This window comes from Carex rostrata, chromosome 13, assembly GCF_964058835.1.
Source record: "Carex rostrata chromosome 13, lpCarRost1.2, whole genome shotgun sequence".
Taxonomy (NCBI): domain Eukaryota; kingdom Viridiplantae; phylum Streptophyta; class Magnoliopsida; order Poales; family Cyperaceae; genus Carex; species Carex rostrata.
In genome coordinates, this window is record NC_135930.1 from 8586742 (window position 1) to 8606838 (window position 20097).

Sequence of the window (20097 nt, forward strand, 5' to 3'; positions counted from 1 at the left end):
TGCCAAGTTGCTCCATTCTTAATGGTTTTTCTCATTCAAAGGGAGCCGTCAGTTGCCTTCTAATTAGCGTAAGAAATGTTGAGTGACTTCTGCGTAGGCATACTATATGATAGTTATTTTGTTGTTAGGTCGTTATCATTTACTAAAATCAGGTGTGGTCAAGCTTTGATTTCATGTTCGAGTCACTTGAGCTACAAATTGCTTCGGTTTGTTAGGCCATGTTGGGTTCCAGTGACCATCTGATGGCAGGTTTATTACTGTTCTGGTAGGTTCTCCTACTTTTCAGGAAACTCAGTCAGGTCATGTGGGTAGGTCTATGCAAACTATCTTTATCAGGCAATTGAAAAAGAAATTTTAGACTGTAAAACCGGAATCTGAAAATTTTAAAATAAAGAATGTGGTGACCATTGATCAAGATGCATTTTTTGTTTTTGTTTTGTTTCTATTGTAATTAATTTTGTGATTGATGGTCATTAACCGTGCCATGCCAAATTGGAGAACCTCTCTATCTGTTTTGCCAATGCCATGACCCAACAACCAAAAACAACTCCATATCCACTGTCAAATTAATGCAAGTTGGATTCTGAGCTTTATCAGCACACAACAACTCGCAAATCCACATTCTATCTGGATCCTGTGGTCTGTTAGTGGTCTCCCTAGTTATCAATGTTTCAAAATTCTGTTCTACTGTTTAACTATTTGTTTTTATATTATCGAATAGAAAAGGTTTGGTCTGCTGTAGCTTGCATACTTATCGTAAATACTGATGCTTTTGTTGTGTTATTATCAGTTCCTAATTTGGTCAAGTAATTCCGGGTTTTTCAGTTTCCACTGTTAATTTAGATACTGAATAGCGATCAATGCATCAACTCCATAGTAGATTTAAAGGGCTGTTCAAATTAAGACCTAGGAACAAGGAAAAGATGAGTACCCCACCTAAACTCCACCTTTTAGTATTATTTGTAGTAATAGTTTTATGATTTTAGTCCATTAGCTGTAATGATTTATTGTGATTTTATGAGTACTCTACAATAATGGAGGAAAGGATTGTGTTCAGCTGTTTACTAAAGGAAATAAAAAGGAGCAGTAGAAGAGGTTAAAGTGCTGTTGCCTTGATATAAACAGTGGTGATTCCATCTTGCTGTGTTTACTTTCATTTTTAACGTCAACGGATATCTTTTTAATGTTTATATACCCTATAGTCAAATGGCCAAATGCTGAATTAGATTTTCTACCCCAAAACATAATTTAATTTGATCTGAGTTGTTTTTTTGTTCAGGGGCCTTACAATATCTGAGTGCTGTCAAGAACATGAGGGAACCAGAGAGATTGATAGGCAGCATTGGATTATGCCAAGAGCTCCTATATTGATTTTGCAGTAATCAGGTCAGGCAGACAAAATCAAACTGATTCAAAACAGTAATTCTTCCTTCCCTACAGGCAATTGAAGTTTCCAGGTTGAACTTGGGTAACCATAACTTAGTAAAAGTTGAAGACCTGAGGGAGATAATTTAAGAGTAGAGTTGGCAGATAGGTGGAACAATTTTTTTAGGTTTTGGATCATCTCAGGTCTAATTTGTGATGCTGTCTCTGGCATTCAGAATGGGGATATCCCCTTTTGTGTTTTGGGTTCGTGATCACCAGACTGGTTCTTTTGACTTTGGGTCTGTTTTGATCTTACATCATGGTATATATCCTCACAAAAGTTGTTATTGTGTTGCATTTTAGTTGTCTGCCAGATTGGGTTATAGAGTCAGAATGGGCAGGTTCATTGTTGGGCTAAGATGTATCAGATTAGACTTTATGAATCAGTCAAAATTTGGTTTGCTTGTAATTTGGGTCATGGTATATAGCTTTATATGTCACGTCCTAGTACATTCGAGATTATATTTAAGTTCACTTCACTGTTTCTGGTTGTTGGCAGACAAATCTATAAGATATTTATTTCAAACATCCTTTTTTGGTATGTAAACCCCAAACAACCAAATAATTAGTAAATTTTTTAACTTATTTTAATTTTGGAAAAAAAAGAAATAGTATGCAGCAATAGACAATTATTTTTCATTTCCTCATTGCTTGAAAATTTTCCATACGTTTCCTGCTGTTATCAAAAACCTACCATAAAAGTTTACCTTATCTTGTCCCTAAGCTCTATCCAAGCGAGTTGCGACAAAAACCTCACCAGACCACTTGCTTGGGTACAATTTGCAGTATAATAACAGTCTCTTTTTTCCTTTCTTGCAGTCCCACTTGTTCTGATTTACTATTTTTTCATCTTGAATTGTCGCTACCCTCAACTCTCTCTCTGTCTGTCACTCACCATTTCTCCTCCCTCCTCAAAAGCTACACAAAAACCACCCAAAATCACTCCAAAAGCTATCTCCATGGCTCTCCTTTCGCAATCCCTCCTCTTGCGGCCGCGCTCACTCCCCTTCTTTCCAGTAAAACGTCTAACACCTCTTGTGCAGCCTCTCGTCCACAACACTCACACAAAGGGACATGACCTTTCCATCTGCCATGCCGCCTCTGAGGCATCCCATTCCATCCCAGATTTAGTTGAACTCCCCATATATCCATTGCCTATGGTTCTCTTTCCTGGTGCAGTGTTGCCTTTGCAGCTATGGGAGTTTAGGTACCGAATTATGATGCACACCTTGCTCCAGACAGATCTTAAGTTTGGGGTTTTGTTCTCTGACCCTATGTTTTCTGGCACAGAGTATTATTCACATGAGGTTGGATGTGTTGCTGAAGTGGTGAAGCACCAGAGGTTGGTGGACGGTCGTTTTTCTATCATATGCAAAGGACTGATGTGTGATTAATTTCCTTTGTTAGGATGTGAAATTACAATTGGAATTCAGTGGGTTGAGAAGAGGAATCAATGGTGACTGTAAAGAATAAGAATTCCACTTCAGGAATAGAAAATAAGTAAAGATCCCAATTGCTGAGAAAGGGTTATATAATATTTAATTTTTGGAAAGATTTAATATTTCGTGGTTAGAAAAAAAAACGTCCTAGTAGATTCTGGCTTGTAATTGATCTACAGAAATAGAGTAGTCACCATGAATACAAAAGGTTGTTCTTTCAAGAGGTTAGAAATTGTAGTTTCTCGATTTGTTCTCCGAATATATGTTCTATCTGAAACAGAACTGATTACCACTAGTGATGTTGCCAAAACAAACACTGCCACACATATTATACTTAAAAAATATTGGATGCCATGTGAGAATTGTATATTTGATGAAAATTCATATCAATAGAAAAACAGTAGTGTTAAACATTGTGCTTTTGCAAGACTTAACCCACCGACATAATCACCTATAACCATATTTTTCTGATATCAGGAGCGGTTTTGCATTGCCTGTATTCAACGCACAAAGCTGTACATGGTAGCAACAGTGACACGGCTGGAAGACTGGCCTCCAGACCCGGCACAAGGCGACAACTTGGAAAAGCTGGCATCAGAAGTGGAAGGGTACATGAAGGATGTTATAAGGCTAGCAAACCGCCTTGAAGGAAAGAATCAAGATAACCAAAACGATGATATTGAATTCAAAAGGGGGCAGTTGCCCACTCCTTTCTCCTTCTTTGTGGCGAGTAATTTTGAAGGGGCTCCAAGTGAGCAGCAGGTTCGTCATTATAAAATATAACTATATCACTGCATAGACGCAGCCATAAAAGAAATATGAAGATGGCCATAACATTTTTTTTATCATTAAATAACTGGAAAAGCAACAGAATAATGTCAATTAGTTCTCTGCTTTGATAGTAGTGATAAAGTATGGTAAAATCTGTAGTGCTGTTTCATGTTGATGGATACATGAAAATTATGATTAAGGATGCTATTCTGGCTACAGGACAATAGGCTGCCAGTTTAATTCTGGTAAATATCATGCATGTACTGTAAAAAGGCCAGTTTGGGTACTTCTGGCACCTGATGGCTCTTTGATGAGATGCTCGCTTATGTATCTGTTTTGTCTTCGTTTTTTTGGTACCTTACCAGTAAATCAGGAGGGTTTACTACTGTTCTAAGTCTGTACATCGAATGTTGGTTAGTATTCGTACTGGTATAAACATCAATCCTTGGAACACTTTACGACAAAAGTACCACGATAGGTGACTTGTATGATTACCTTTTTAAAGCAATTGTTGGCATTCATTCGCACAGGAATTACTTGAGATGGATGATACAGCTGCCAGGCTCAAGAGAGAAATAGATATGTTGAAGATCACCATTAATTACATCATTGCTGCGTTAGCTGTGAAAGATGCCTTTTCATTTGATGAGATATTATCAGAATAGTAATTAAAAATAAATGAATAAAAGGATTGACAGGGGTTTTAAGTGAGTAACTTGATAATTGATAATTTCAGTTGGAACTGTTATGCAGGATAAAAGTTGTAAGTTTTATTTGTGTGTGGTTATCATGAGCTATAGCTGCTCTTTATTTTATTTCCTTTTAACTTTTGGCCTGTGATTCTGCTGCTATTTTTGGTTTATAGTTTCGCATAGCTTGATAATGGAAAAATGCTTTAATCTGAGATGTCTGCTAGTCAGGATAGAATGAAACCCTTCGTATGGTTTGACCCTCTTATTATCTTACTGGTATTTGTCAATATGTAAAATTATATAATTTTAGTCAGATACATTGTGACTAAGTGCATTCATGGTCTTACTTGATCTGCAAAAGAATTGGTTTTACAAACACAGATCTGATTAATGTTATTGTTCCAATCACAGAATAGTTGTAGTTGAGAAGTTACAAAAACTGGTATCTGGTATCCGTTAGCTTATTCATAGTTGGTGTGAAAAGCATCTACTAGAAACGGAAAAAAGAAAACGACAGTTTGAAAATTGATTAATGGATTTTTTTTTTCAGTTCTAAAAGACGGACTTCCTACAGTGGTGGATATAAATAGGGGTCATCAAAATACCAATTGAGAATCGCATAGTTATTACGTCAATGTATAAACTGAGAATATAGGAAAGATTTCTCAAATATAATAAATTTTTTATCTCTAATTAAATTCTGAAAAAAATAAACAATGTATAAACTGAATAAGATGAAGGTCCTAAACAAAACAAAACAAAACAAAACATAAATATAAAATAAAACAGAAGGCATTCTTTCTGGACAACGAAATATGTAGGCACAGTTCAATACTTCACTCAAAAAATAAAATAAAAAAAGGTAGAAGATTTGACAGTTGAGGTTTAGCTTTTAAATAAGGGCATTCTTGTATAATTTTCAATAAACGCTATTAAGCAAATCTAATATGGCATTTAAGCTCGTTAAGGAGATTACGAGCTCAACCTTAAAAATCATCAGATCACATCAATTTCAAATGACAAATTAAATTATATAAAGCAAAGCGTATACACTCCGATTTTTTTTACTTAACTTTCGAGTTCATTTTAAATAAAATCAAGCAATTGAAAATTAGTGAAAAATGAATTTCAAAATAATTTATTTTCAACATATTGCTTTTACGCAAAAAAAGTTCGAATAATTAAAATTTTAAAACATTAAAGCTTGATTTATAAAGTAGATCAGAATCAACGAAACAAAATGTTATCGTTTGAAATAGAACTGACAATTTTCGAGATATATCAAGCTCAATATCTACGTACCTTAACTTTGTTTCTGTTAATAAAAAATATATAAAAAAAGAAGAAGGAGATATATGTCCCTTCTACGAGTGAGTCTATGGTACTATGCATATCACGGGTTATTACCGTGTTACGGCTCTATATTCGAGTTTTCAAATCCTAACGGTCGATCCGAACCGTTCATATTGTTCTCCATATTAATATGTGTTTGGAGACCAAATTTTACATTTTTTTGAAATTTTTTTACTATTTTTTTAGATATTTAGAAAATCACTTGATCTGAAAATTCTGGACCATCCAAAAACAGTGATTTTCAATAAATCTAAAAAAATAGTAAAAAAAATTTCAAAAAATGTAAAATTTGGTCTCCAAACACATATTAATATGGAGAACAAGATGAACGTTTCAGATCGACCGTTAGGATTTGAAAACTCGAATATAGAGCTGTAGCAGAGTAACAAATCGTAATATGCATAGTACCATAGACTCACTCTCCCTTCTACTACCCCGACTGTCATTTTGATGCTCCTATCAACAAACCATACCTCAAGCGTCGTCATCATAGTTTATGTTTCATTTTACAAAGTCATTTAAAATAGTAAAAAGACTCGGCGTTTCGATATTGTAATAAAAGATGTGAATAGTGACTTATTTCTTTTGTATTTGGCTATCTTACAATCTTTTGTTTAATGAGACTTTTATATGCATTCTAATTTCTAAATGTGTTTACTTATGGATTATGACTTAATTAAAGTGCCTAATGACTTGTGACCGTGAGTTATGATCGTGTCTATGTTATAAATTACTAATTTTGGGCCAGTCTATTTCAAGTCCATGTAGGGTGGAGCGAGCTGGCTCATTACGAGTTGAGTCAAACTCATAATCAACTCATTTAGTAACCGAGTGAGCTGGATCGAGATGGCTTTAGGAGTTTGAGTTGAAATCTCATATTATAATCATCACGAGTCAGTTCGCGATCTGGTCCGAACTGGCGAGCTAGTTCATTGGATCTAGCTAGATCTTGTTTTAAGAAGAAAATAAATTCTACAAATTTTTTAGATCGAGTTAGACTGTTCTAAACATCATAAAATGAACATAAATTCATACAAATTCACAAATTCATACCTAACCAAGCTAACTTGTGAGCTGACGAACGAGCAAGACCCCATATCGAACTCGTTTAATGTGAACCGAACCACTAACGAGCTGGCTCGTTAACAACTCAGTCCTAGATACGAGTCACAATTGAGTCACGGGCTATGAGTTTTTTAACTACCCCTAAATCCATGTGATGTTAAATGGGTCGCATATCAATTGCACAGGACCTGAGTTAATTCATCATTTTTCCTCTCTTAATTTGCATCTTTTTATGGACAAGAATCACTCGTTTGCCAAAAAGTCTTTTAAAAGGAAAATAGTTCAAACTAGTATATTGTTTTTCCCTCACGATTTTTCTTGAGATAATAGGTGATAACTCTGTAAGAAAAAGTTGGGTAAAAACAACATTATATTAACATTTTTTCATCACAATTTTCATGTTGAATATCATGTCTTTTTTCCCCTAAATAAAGAAAGTCACACCGTTTACATGGAATGTTTACGTGACTTGCGTCGTAATAGAAATTTACTCTTGCTATTTAATCAGACTGAAAATTTGTATCTTTTGCCACGAAAGTTTCAGACAACAGGGAGTATAAAAATCATACATACCAACAACCCGACTTGCTGCCTAGTAGTTTAAAACTTTTTTTCAAGTTTATTTACTTTCAGTTTTTATTTACTTTCTCTTTTGATGCTTTTTCTAATTGACTGCATTTATATCAATTGCTTTGAGACCATTTTCCTTTACATTTAACATCTACTACAAAACTCTTGTAATGGATACCATCAATGAAATGAAGGCTAGACCCTAATTTTTACTTAAAAAAAAAAAAAAAATTTGCATCTTTCTGCAATTCCTAATCATTAATTTTAATAGTTTTTTTTTTCTTTTATGAAAATTTATCATTCTTTTGATATAAAACCTTGTGGGTGGATCAACGTGTCTAAGATATTGAAGCAAACTAATTAAATAGTAAGTAGTATCTTCCACCCATGTGTTAATTGCATTCTCATTACAAAATTATAATGATATTAAAATAAAATAATAACAACAACAATAATAACAACATAGCCTAACTAAATATAAATTAGCAAAATATTTAGTTAAGACACTTGTGAATTTGTATTAGCAAAAATAACAAATATTTTATAAATATAGAAACAATTCACCCATAACTGAAATTTGTAATTTCGGAAGTAAAAATTAGTATTCTTCTCTAAAACCAACACTAGACAATAAATTTTACAATACAATGTCTTACTCGAAGCGTCTAAGATACTCTCTAGTGTTCTTTATACTTTCATTCACCGATTTAAATTTTTACTTTTGATTCAATTTATGATTTTTCGTCATTATTGAAGCTAAAATTACCGTTATTGAAGCTTGCAAATCCTAATTTTTTCTATTAAAACATACAGGCTCATTAGGGAACCTGTTCTATTCTCTAGAACAATCCCTCTAAGAAGAATAAATGAACGACTAATTTATTCTTCTCATCCTCCTTCTCCTTTCTCTCCTGATCTTCACAAGCTTCGATCTTTTTGATCCATATAGACTGTAGTGGTGCAATAGTTAATCGAATTAATTTGAGATGGAGAGTAAGAATTAATGGAGATTCTTCGATCGAAAATTTGTTTGGTCACAAAGAGACTAACAAGTCCTTATTTGATTCTAGTTATTTCAATTTTGTGTTCTTACTTCCTCTAATTCGGTATTGTTCTATTTCTGATCTTTTTGTTGTTCATTGTGCTGTTAATTTGGTAATAAAGGTTCAAATTAATTAAGATATTGTTAATTTGGTAATAAAGATTTAAATTAAGATATTGATAAAGTAGACTGTATGGAGGGCTTTGATTGCTTATTTGTTTTTAAAAATGCAATATTTGAACTATTACTAACAATAATTTGATTCTAACCTCAGTAATCGATTACCTGCTTGGTTTCACATGTTTTAGAGTTCCATTGTAACATAAAGCAAAATTATGAATTGCATGTGTATCTTGTTTTTTCAAATAACCCACTTATTTAAATATTTAATTTTATTCCAGTTCTCACACAAGTCAATTTTTTTTTTTTTTAGAAATAAAACATAATTTATAGATGTCTGTTTATTATTTTTCGCTTTTTCTTTATCTATGTTCTATGCAAGTCTAGATTTAGATTTAGACAAAATAGGGAGTGATATAAAGCCGAGTTTCTGTGGATAGAAAATAAACAATGTTACGGGAAGGATTACAGATTTACCATTTCCAAATTGAACAAGGAAATAATACCAAAGCAATGTTGTTGTGACGTTACCAGAATAGGTTGTGATTACTCTTAACTTACAAGTTTTAAAAAGTGAATTGATTTGATCTCTACTTCGAGGAAGACGAGGTATATACTTTGGGGTTCATTTTTGCTTCTAATATATGCCAATTAATTAGATACAAGATAAGTGTTCATAATTTGTTGTATTGGAGGTCTTCCTTGAAGTAGAGATCAAATCAATTCACTTTTTAAAACTTTTAAGTTAAGAGTAATCACAACCTATTCTGGTAACGTCACAACAACATTGCTTTGGTATTATTTCATTGTTCAATTTGAAAATGGTAAATCTGTAATCCTTCTCGTAACATTGTTTATTTTGCATCCACAGAAACTCGGCTTTATATCACTCCCTATTTTTTTCTAAATCTAAATCTAGACTTGCATAGAACAAAGATAAAGAAAAAGCGAAAAATAATAAACAGGCATCTATAAATTATGTTTTATTTCTAAAAAAAAAAACAACTACTTCTAATTTTTGCTTCTAATATATGCCAATCAATGATTGGATACACCTCACGTAAATCATTTATAGAAGGGGAAAAGAAAAGGGGTAAGGCTAGAGGTTATGCAAGCACCTATAGCATAATGCTATAGGCAAATTTTAATAAATAGCTAGAAGGGGCCGTATTGGAGGGCAGAGGGTCTAAAAGACCATGTAAATAGTGACCCTGTAAAATTTTTTTCTTATAATATATTTGTTAACTTGGCACTTGCCGGTTAATCATAAAAAAAAAGTGTTCATAATTTGTTGTTCCAAGCATAATAGAGAATTTCAAGTACGAATTCTCATTTCTTTGTTTCATTTCATACCAAACCTGTACAAAAATGAGGAATTGAAGCGCATCGTTGCCAAACCTTGGACTTGGTTTTCGAAGCAGTAAAATTATAGATTCTCTTAAAGAACTTCCTTTAATTTGGGGAAAAAAAGAAAGAAAGATATGTAGTACAATTCAGGCACATTTTGTTTCTAATTGACAGTTTATATAGTTTTTAGTTTTATTATAACAAGAAGGATGCTTTGAGCGGTGTCATACCTTGAATTTTTTTGTCAAATATCTGTAGTTTTATTGCTATATGTTAGAGAAATAATGTGGATGCAATTTCGAAAATGCATCTCTTTTATTAATACAGCTTACCGTGGCAAGATCAGCAGCATACGCCAATTTTTGAAGGGGTCATTCCTTGTGAAATACTACAACAATTCATAATTTAAATATTTAATAATCCTTATTAATTAAATTTTTTCTGAATTTTGTTTTTTGGTAGATAATGATTTTTCCTCTTTTGGGCCTGCAAATAGGAGCTTAGTTAATTTAATTGACGTCCAGTTGGAATTAACTAAGCTTTTCTTAAAAATTTTCGGTGTAAAATAATATATATATATTCACATAGTAATATTGCGTGCTTCGAATAATTATATGAGAAATTAATTAAAGTTGCCCAGAGAGGAATGTGTAACATGCCGGACATGTGCTTCTGCTACATTCGTGTCCTGCCAAAGGAAAGGAAAACATAGAAAACCAAATAAACTCTTGGTTATATTTTTTGTCCCAAAAAAAAACAAAAAACAAACATGAAAAATATATAACAAAAAAAATACTTTGCTCTCAATATAAGGGCAAAAATAGAACAAACAACATTGTAAATATATATGTGCAAAACTGGAATGTATACATAAAGAAATGTAATCATGTACATAAGAAATATTAAGAAGAACAATCATGAATAATGTTTATATGATAGGATGACTCCATCAGTAAGGAGGAAGGTAGCACTCTTGAGGCATGGCCCCATTAAACCTCTTCGTATCGGTGCAGTAGTTGTAGATCATGTAATTGCTCCTTATATCGTTCATTTTGTCGATTTGGGATTGTGACAGCTGCCTGAACTCTGGTGCAGTGTACCAATTCTCAGGGGTTTCTGCACTGCAGTCCTGGATGCTGTTTGAACCAGTCCATGGGCAAACTGAATCCTCGTAGTTGAGATACCTGGCAATGAATGGCGCGTGGGTCCAATTTGTTTTGACCCGGCCACCCTGGCAGGCCCAGTCATCAGCATTCCAGATGCTAGAGTAAACTGTCATCGCTCTTCTTTTAGGAAATAGAATGCCTTTGTCTTCATTGTTTATAAATACTCTAAGCACCACACCATCAATAGACCACCTGCCACAATTTCAAATTACTTTTTGTAAATTGATAGGCTTAGATATGTTATGTTCTAATAATTATATTATATATACATGTTTAAAAGTATGTTAGGAAACAGTTTGTAATTGTACTATGTACTAGCTTTCAGGTTATAGCAGACATAACATTGATCCCATACCAGCTCGACCTGAGTTGATTTTTATTTTATTTTTGTTGATATGATGTTTCTTTTGTTTAGTTTTAAATCAGGAGGTGCCGATGATTTACACGCAAACTTAGTTTTCTAGATGCACTTACTGAACAATGTAAGGAGTCCAGAAGATGGTGTAATTGTGGTAATCAGAAGTCGGGTCGAACCAGGGCTTGAATTGTTCCTCTCTGTTTCCAACTCCATTTACAAAGATGTTTGTATGGATGGTGTAGGGTTCGCCAGTAGCGTTACCAAGAAATTCAAAATCAATCTCATCATGATAGTCATTGTCCTTTGTCATGAGTGAAGATATCTGTAATATACAATGCATTTTCCAAATTAGGAAAATTACTTCCACAATAGAAATAACATGTAAAAATGCTACTCACATAGTAAGTAGTGACGACAGCTGCGGAGTCGTCAGGAACAAGTTTGATTCGCATGTTGATGTATCCAAAGAGAAACTCTTTTGTGCCTTTAACCGAAGCTCCTGCAAAAATACCATCACTGGGAATATAAGCTTGTATAAATTGGACATATAATATGTATGTGGAAGTGCCATCATAAATTGATTGTCAAGAATAATTAAGACATGATAAAGCTAGATTTTATTTGGATTATCTCTATGCTTTTCCATACCTGACCACTGGTTGAGTATTAGCGTGAGGTTATCTCCATTGATCTGGCAGTTGTCTTTGCCCCAGACGCATGCCGTGTCAGTGTCAAATGTTGCAAGGACCAGAACTTGCTCCATTACAATCAATGAAATGAGTGCAAATAAGAAAACCTGTGGATTGGCCATTGTTGAAACTATATAGCTTTTTTTGTTTTGAGAATGCCATGGAGAGAACAAGTCCTTGAATATATCGAGTTAACCAAAGATCAAGCAGTACCCCTTAACTTTTTTTAGTCAATTTATTCATTTTAGAAATCCAGGATAAATTAATACGGTCCTAGTTTCGCAAATTTATTTTCCAAATTATAGTTGTTGCCCACTATATTTGTGTGTTGAATACGGATGCGGTGTTAATTGTTGTATCATGAATTATGACCGACTGATTAAATAACTATTTAAGTTGAAGATATGGTTATATATTTTATTAAAAATATTTATCTCCTCTTCTGTCATGTAATTTGTTAACCTGCGGATAGCTTTGAAAATGAATTATTCTCTTTATTTCTATGCAATGTAAAGTATCTTATGGTTTTTAATGTAAAAAAATTCAATTTTTATCAGAAAAATTCATAATTTGTCCTTTTGAAAAAGGTGGTACACAATGGTACTACTAAAATTTTTCATAAATTGAATTTTATTTTTATCACTTAATTCATTTAGCAGATAGAAATGTAGTAGGATTAAAGTTGCCATTAATTATATTATATTATATTATTTCATCAATAACCAAGCCACGTAACCTACATAATTGATATATAAAAAGGTTTGCCTGGTTGATCGAGCATAAAAAATGAGTACATAGATATATAAATATATAAATAAATAAATAAGAAATTAACTATAAAATAATAATCTGCATGCAGTTTACTGATTTCCAAGAAATGATAAATGGTTTTTGAAATAATCTTGGATATAAAATACCTTTGGTCAATATATATATCATATATTAAATTAACTTGGACTTGTTTTAATTAGGTAAGAATAAATATTGGATCATGGTGAACCATTACTACTTATTGCAACGTACATTCCTTCATCCTCCACCGACATTTTTTGTTGGTATTTGACTAAAATGGCTTGAGAAATTTTATAATGGTGTTTGCCTAAAATGACTAAAATGGCTCAGAGGAGCTCATCCTATTAAAACGGAGGCATCTGTTTCGTTGGGGTCCCACATGCTCAGGAAATTTTTTTTGCTGCTTGTATGCATGGTGTTACATTCTTTCATTTCAATTAATTAATTAGACGCACATCATTTTTTTTAAAGCAGGATGCTAATTTCATAGCAGTTTTTTAAAACAAGTCGTTGGATAGCTAGGCACGGATCTATAGTTATTCAAAGAGAGTTAAGTCACACCTATAATTTTAAAATTTTAGTTATATATACTGAAATTTAATAAAATTTTATTTTTGTAGAATTTTTTATATAGTCCAACTTTCCTCATAAAATATCACATGTTTACTAGTAATTTAGTGGTTAGAATTTAATTTGTTGTTATAAACTTCGGTTCAATTATCATCACTACATATATTGCATTTTAAATTTTAGTCCCCCTATCAAGATTTTTAGTTCCGCTTCCTGTCAGATATTGATCATGCATGTGGTCCATGAAAAATGTACATCATATATGTTGTTTAATTCACAATTTTTAGAGAAAAACATAGTGCAAACTTAAAATTATTATTAGTGAGTAAAATTAGTGTGCACTATGCTTGCCAAGAAAGTTTGGTGAGCATAACTTCAAAATCTAGCTATCGGAATGGTTTCAAACGACTAATTCAAATTGTTCAAACTGATCTACTTCACGAGTGATATGTGTACATGCAAAAAATTTAATTTTTGAATTCATTTAGTGCAAAGTCAAACGGTAAAAAAAAAATTGTAATATGATTTATATTTTGTACACTTGGTAGCTCCTGCCAAGACTTTCAAAAAAAAAAAAAATTAAGGTTTATGAGTCATTTTAAGGCATTTATTTTTTTTATCAATTTTTTGACATGATTTTATACTAAATAAATTAGAAATTTTGAAAATTTGACAGTTACACACATCACTTGTGAAATAGATTGATTTCAACAGTTTGAATTTATCGTTTGAAATCAATCCAATGAATTTTGAAGTTACACTCACAAATCCATTTTGATGAGCACAATGCACGCTATCTGTACTCATTATTAGTAGCATCTTTCGGTTTACAGAATTTTTCGAACTTTTGAACAGAAAAAGGTATTTTCATGCAGATTTAACCGAAGAAATTTGCGTTGCCTGAATTTTTTAGTATTGAGCATATGACAGGGCAAAATGTCTATAAAGATCCTAATATTTTTTCTAAAATTCAGTGAATCTATATCAGTTCGGTACGGGTTTTTTAGGCTCCAAGCATAAAAAATAGCAAGTCAAAATAAGAGAAGAGATACTGTACATGATTTCATGAATTTTATTTACAACTAGCATATTTCAAGTATTGTGGTTTATCATCTACATTAATATAAATTTTCTTAATTACTTGAATAAAATAGGAAGGTATGGCAGTACAGCACCGCCGACAAGCCAATACATTTCCATCAGGTACGCATGTTAACAGGAATAAAAGGCACTACACCATCATCCCTATTTCAGACACGGTAACATATTTGTTCGTGTACTTGCACTACTTTGCAAATCATAATGTCATAACCCACAATTACGTACACTAATTGCATGGATTTAAGCAAATCATATTTTGTTTTTCAGTTATTATGGAACAATCAACGTACCAAATTGGAACTCTTAATTAGGATGTAGTGGGCACCAACTAAACTTTTCAACACATTTTGGTCAAAGTATGACCGTATATAATAATTAATCCTACAAAATTGAAACAACTAATTATTAATTAAATAATATAAGAACCTTCAGGAAAAATTAAATAATATAGGAAGGCCAGCTGCTGGCTTTTTGGTGACCCTATATATACTCTTGTCCTCTCTCTTCTAAGACATCAGCAAAAAAAAAAAAAACTAGCAAGTATTCCAACAATTACTACTTCAATTAATTTCAACAATGGCCATTCCTCAGGTTTTCTTATTTGCACTTATTTCACTGGTTGTGCTGGAGCAAGCTCTGGTCCTTGCAACATTTAATACCGACACAGCATGTGTCTGGGGCAATGACAACTGCCAGATCAACGGCGATAACCTCACGCTCATTCTCAACCAGTGGTCAGGTATGACAAAGCTAAAAACCTAGTATAGAGTTTATCCCTATAAAAGTTAGCTATATCATGCCTTAATTCTTCTTGACCAATCAATTTATGATGACAAGTTCACATACATTATGTGTCCAAATTTATGCAAGCTTATATTTCTATTGATGTAATTTTTTCAGGAGCTTCAGTGAAAGGCACAAAAGAGTTTCTCTTTGGATACATCAACATGAGAATCAAACTTGTTCCTGACGACTCCGCAGCTGTCGTCACTACTTACTATGTGGGTAGCATAATTTCATTTTACATGCATGTTATTTCACTTGTGGAAGTAGTGTTCCTAATTTGGAAAATACATTGTGTATTACAGATATCTTCACCCATGACAAAGGACAATGACTATCATGATGAGATTGATTTTGAATTTCTGGGTAATGCTACTGGCGAACCATACACCATCCATACAAACATCTTTGTAAATGGAGTTGGAAACAGAGAGGAACAATTCAAGCCCTGGTTCGACCCAACTTCAGATTACCACAACTACACCATCTTCTGGACTCCTTACATTGTTCAGTAAGTGCATCTAGAAATCTAAGTCTGCATATAAATCATGGCCTCCTCCTGATTTAAATCTAAACAAAGGAAACACATCATATTACAAAACAAAAAGAAATTAAATAAAGAATCAGCTCAGGTTTAGCTGGTATGAGAATCAATGTTATATTTGTTATGACCTGAAAGCTTGTACATAGTACAAACTGTTTCCTAACAAACTTCAAATTAGTATTCATAATTCAATTTTGACATTTCCTAGGACTATGAATTTACAAAATGTTTGCAATTATGCCAGGTGGTCCATTGATGGCATGGTTCTCAGAGTATTTAAAAACAATGAAGACAAAGGCATTGACTTTCCCAAAAGAAGAGCGATGACAGTTTACTCTAGCATCTGGAATGCTGACGACTGGGCCTGCCAGGGTGGCCGGGTCAAAACAAACTGGACCCATGCGCCATTCATTGCCAGGTACCTCAACTACAAGGATTCAGTTTGCCCATGGACTGGTTCAAACAGCATCCAGGACTGCAGTGCAGAAACCCCTGAGAATTGGTACACTGCACCAGAGTTCAGGCAGCTGTCACAATCCCAAATCGACAAAATGAATGACATAAGAAGCAATTACATGATCTACAACTACTGCACCGATACAAAGAGGTTTAATGGGGCCATGCCTCAAGAATGCTACCTTCCTCCTTACTAATGGAGTCATTCTATTGTATAAACATTGTGGATGATTGTTCTCCTTGATATATTTCTTATGTACATGTTTATATTTATTGTGTATACAGTCTAGTTTTCCACATACATATTTACAGGGTTGTTTTGTTCTGTTTTTGCCCTCATTTTATAGGCAAAATATTTTTTGTTGTTGTTTTTAAAATTTATAAAAGGGATAAAATTTGAAGAACAGTATATTTGGTTTTCCATTTTTATCTTCCATTCGATTTGATAAGCATAGGAAGAAAATTTTCCTTTCTCACGTGACAGGAAGTGTAGGAGATGCACCTTGTCCAACATGTTTCCCGTTCCCCTGCACAATTTTAATTTACTTTTCATATCATTCTTCTAAGCTCGTCATATTACTATTTGAAATGTATATCACCTAAGAAATCAGATTGCTTCATCTATATGTCCATGGGCTTAGAAATACTGAAAGAGCTTAGCACCATTCAACTGACTGCGAAATGTACACATCCCAGATCAAATGGGCTAGAGTAGAGCCCAGTTCTGACCATCGAAGGGCCCAGAGAATAAAAAACACTTACTATTTTGTTTTCCGAAACCAGTTTAAGAAAAAACAGTGTATAACTCCATATAAGACTCATTAAAAATTTAAATTATGATTTGTTGGGGTATTCCAACGAGGAACAGCCCTTCAAAAATAGGCGTATGCTGCTTAAAAGTGGAGAGCACACGGTATTCTTTAGTAAAAGGCGAAAGAATAGTTCGCTTTGTGCTCACCACGCAGCTGCGTGAATTGCAAAGAGGAAGCCGGTCGGTTATATAAGAAGGGAGAATGCTCTCATTCTTACGATGGAACCTGTGGGACTAAACGTTTTGACGCTGTTCCGCTTTTATCATACGGATAAGATGTGGACATATCTGAAGTACATGCATCCAAAATCCAACCACACATTTAATACCCGTGCTTTCTCCATTTCCACGATATCAGTTCTTCTCCATTTCTCAAATTTCGACTTTTTATTATGAGCTTCAGTTGTTTTTTCTTCAAGAGAAATTTGGATACGGAAATAGAGGGGCCTAGCGGAATTCATTAAAGATTGTATTATGTGAACAGACTTAATATTCTTACTTGTTATTAAACATTCAAATACGTGGGATGGAATCCATTAGACCAACTTTTGACTCAATTGAACGGAGGGACAAAAGCAGAAAGTTATGATATTTTTTTTATAATGACCTGATAACATCCGGTAATTTTAATTATATTTCTTCAATTTATATTGGATGTATTTATAATATTGCAAAATACTAAGGTTACTTATGTAAAAATCTTATATTTTGAAAAAAAAAAAATGGCACTAGTTCCACGTGGCCTATGCATGTGTTGCCACATTTGTTTTTACCACCGTTGAAACCTCTTTTAAATGAGATCATTTTTTTTAACTTTAATCCGATCAGTGTGATAGAAAAAAAAATGAGAAAAAAGGGAGAAAATGAGAGAAAATAAAGAGAAATATGTTGATAAATATTTTTATTTCATATCTGATCGAAATTCTGACTACGTCGCATTGATTCTAAACAGCCGTTGCATCTCGGATTGGATTTCTAGATTGTTCGCTATCAGGTAATCGGATTTCTCTATAATCTGTGTTTTCGTTTTATTTGATTGAATTGGATATTGAATTACGAAGGTATATTAACGGGATAGCGGGTCTGAGGTTCGAATTTGATTTGTGAAATAATATGATTGTGTGTTATGAGAAATTGAGAAATGATATGATTGTGTGAAATATAATGATATGGATATTGTGTGATTTATTTTACTGATATCTCAGATCCAGGTGTTATCTCCGGTTAAATATGCCGATATAATTTGATTTGAAATTGTGTGGATTAATCCGGTCTGTTTGAATGGTTGTTTAATTAAGTCAATTATAGAGAAGCGCATCGTTAAATAATCTGTTACTGAGGTTTGTAGCTGATTTCGTATTGTTTTCTATTTGTTTTTATTTGCGACGTAGATTGACAGAATGAAAAACGGATGTGAGGGTGTCTCTCTTGTTGCGACTACCGACCTGACGGTAGGTCGTGACACCAACAACAAAAAATTCTATACTAATAATCTAATATCATTTTTTCCTTTTTACAGGTATATCGCTTAAAAAGGATGAAACCTTCAAAACCTTGGAAAAATGATCTTTTAATAACAAAATTGTTGCAATTAAACATATAGATTTAAGAACGCACACACTATTTTCGCCCTTTGATGCTTTTCTTCTACCTTACAAACAAGAAAGGGGTGCCTCTTTGAATTTTTTTTATAAACTATAAATAAAAAATAAAAGATTTTTACCAAACCATGATTACATTTTTTTTTTTTACAAAAATCATAACAACCGAAATGCTATTTCGATCTTTAATTTTTTTTTGGATCGAAATGGTATTTCGGTCTCTAATGATTTCATACTTTTTTTCATAAAAAAATGGTGTAGCTGTTGGTATAATACCTTAGACCGAGATGTCATTTCAGTCCACTGTTTTTTCAGCTGGAACCGAATTGGCTTTTCGGTCCATGTATTTTTTTTTTCTTTTCTAGGCCTATGTTTCAGCTCTGTTTCGGTCGAAAACATCCAGTTTCGTCCCGAAACAATTCCTATTTCGACCAGGAACCCTCAGTTTAGGATTTCTTGTGGAGGCTTTCTTGTTTAGAGGCAATAACCCTACATCTCAAGTCCCTACTTCTTGGTTTAGAGACCAAGATTTGAGAGTTGCTACAATTTGATGGACTTTGTCGGTCAGCCACTAGTCTTGTTCGTGACCTCTCTGGCCACAACCAACTTTCTTTTCTACTACTAAAGTCTAGATCTGAAAGAGAAAGCGAGAGAGAAGAGGCGTAGTCCCTCCGCTTCCTCCAACCACCACTTTTATTAACCGTCAATCTAACCTTGTTCTCTATCTCTAAAATTTCTACACCGGATTCCTAGTCAGGAGTGGGGGAGGTCGCAGCCAGTGCCGGCCTTCCCCACCTGCCACCATCTCATTAAAAAAAAAAACAAATTTTAGATGTCTCTACCTTGATGTTGTTAGTCGGCTGGTGCAGCGAAGAGCAAGAAGGTGAGAGAGGAGATTGACGATCGTTTGAAGCCGATTCATTAGATGTTATGTTGTTAGTGGTTGTGTTATTTAGATGTTGTTGTGTTATTTGAATGATATTGTGATGATGTTGTGATGTTGTAGTGATGGATATAATTTTATTTTTATTTAATGAAAAATTATACTTAGCAGCGACTATCAAGATTTTTAAAAAAAAAAGTTTTTAAATCATACATGAGATAAATTTTGACAGGAGAACGGATAATCGACATCATTTCAAAAGAGAATAAATTATTGTCTAATACTTCGACATGACTCTAGTTTAGCTACATTTTAACTAATTATACAAGTGCTTCCAGATTCAAATCAAAATCAAGCAAGGGTTAAGGAAATGAAGAAAACGCATTGGGTAGCGAAGGAGTGTTTCAGATCTCTGTGAACAACAACACAGTGGGTAAAAAAATAAAGATCGAGCCATTTAGAATTAATTCTGGACAAAACGTTGGCTTGTGCTATAATCTACTTGTTTATTTGATTAGA

The 20097-nt window shown here is 33.4% G+C and overlaps 3 protein-coding genes and 1 non-coding gene across 4 annotated transcripts; 2 read left to right on the forward strand and 2 right to left on the reverse strand.

Annotated features, from left to right (window-relative positions):
• Window positions 1-1393: 1393 nt before the first annotated feature.
• LOC144564746 (uncharacterized) lies at window positions 1394-4463 on the forward strand. Its single transcript, XM_078314347.1, has 3 exons — window positions 1394-2803; window positions 3338-3626; window positions 4166-4463. Exons 1-3 carry the CDS (start codon window positions 2385-2387, stop codon window positions 4298-4300), a joined length of 843 nt encoding a protein of 280 aa, XP_078170473.1. The 5' UTR covers window positions 1394-2384; the 3' UTR covers window positions 4301-4463.
• A 6275-nt stretch (window positions 4464-10738) lies between these two features.
• Window positions 10739-12159, reverse strand: LOC144563907 (putative xyloglucan endotransglucosylase/hydrolase protein 26). The gene is made up of 4 exons (XM_078313370.1): window positions 11997-12159; window positions 11747-11847; window positions 11465-11670; window positions 10739-11182 (listed from the first exon to the last, which is right to left on the reverse strand). Exons 1-4 carry the CDS (start codon window positions 12157-12159, stop codon window positions 10774-10776), a joined length of 879 nt encoding a protein of 292 aa, XP_078169496.1. The 3' UTR covers window positions 10739-10773.
• A 2775-nt stretch (window positions 12160-14934) lies between these two features.
• Window positions 14935-16552, forward strand: LOC144564635 (putative xyloglucan endotransglucosylase/hydrolase protein 26). Its single transcript, XM_078314237.1, has 4 exons — window positions 14935-15239; window positions 15401-15501; window positions 15589-15794; window positions 16072-16552. The coding sequence occupies exons 1-4, from the start codon at window positions 15077-15079 to the stop codon at window positions 16478-16480; spliced, it is 879 nt and encodes a 292-aa protein (XP_078170363.1). The 5' UTR covers window positions 14935-15076; the 3' UTR covers window positions 16481-16552.
• A 582-nt stretch (window positions 16553-17134) lies between these two features.
• LOC144564872 (U5 spliceosomal RNA) lies at window positions 17135-17250 on the reverse strand. Its single transcript, XR_013514768.1, has one exon. It is a non-coding gene; the product is annotated as a U5 spliceosomal RNA (small nuclear RNA).
• Window positions 17251-20097: the final 2847 nt, after the last annotated feature.

Excerpts from the sequence above, each read along its gene's own strand:
- LOC144563907 (XM_078313370.1), bottom strand. The coding sequence starts at position 12,159 with ATGGCCAATCCACAGGTTTTCTTATTTGCACTCATTTCATTGATTGTA. Across the intron at positions 11,671-11,746 it reads CTGTCGTCACTACTTACTAT|ATATCTTCACTCATGACAAA; the intron begins GTGAGTAGCATT and ends TGTATATTACAG. Across the intron at positions 11,183-11,464 it reads TGGACTCCTTACATTGTTCA|GTGGTCTATTGATGGTGTGG; the intron begins GTAAGTGCATCT and ends AAATTGTGGCAG.
- LOC144564635 (XM_078314237.1), top strand. The coding sequence starts at position 15,077 with ATGGCCATTCCTCAGGTTTTCTTATTTGCACTTATTTCACTGGTTGTG. Across the intron at positions 15,502-15,588 it reads CTGTCGTCACTACTTACTAT|ATATCTTCACCCATGACAAA; the intron begins GTGGGTAGCATA and ends TGTGTATTACAG. Across the intron at positions 15,795-16,071 it reads TGGACTCCTTACATTGTTCA|GTGGTCCATTGATGGCATGG; the intron begins GTAAGTGCATCT and ends CAATTATGCCAG.
- LOC144564746 (XM_078314347.1), top strand. The coding sequence starts at position 2,385 with ATGGCTCTCCTTTCGCAATCCCTCCTCTTGCGGCCGCGCTCACTCCCC. Across the intron at positions 2,804-3,337 it reads TTTTCTATCATATGCAAAGG|TCAGGAGCGGTTTTGCATTG; the intron begins ACTGATGTGTGA and ends ATTTTTCTGATA. Across the intron at positions 3,627-4,165 it reads GGGCTCCAAGTGAGCAGCAG|GAATTACTTGAGATGGATGA; the intron begins GTTCGTCATTAT and ends TCATTCGCACAG.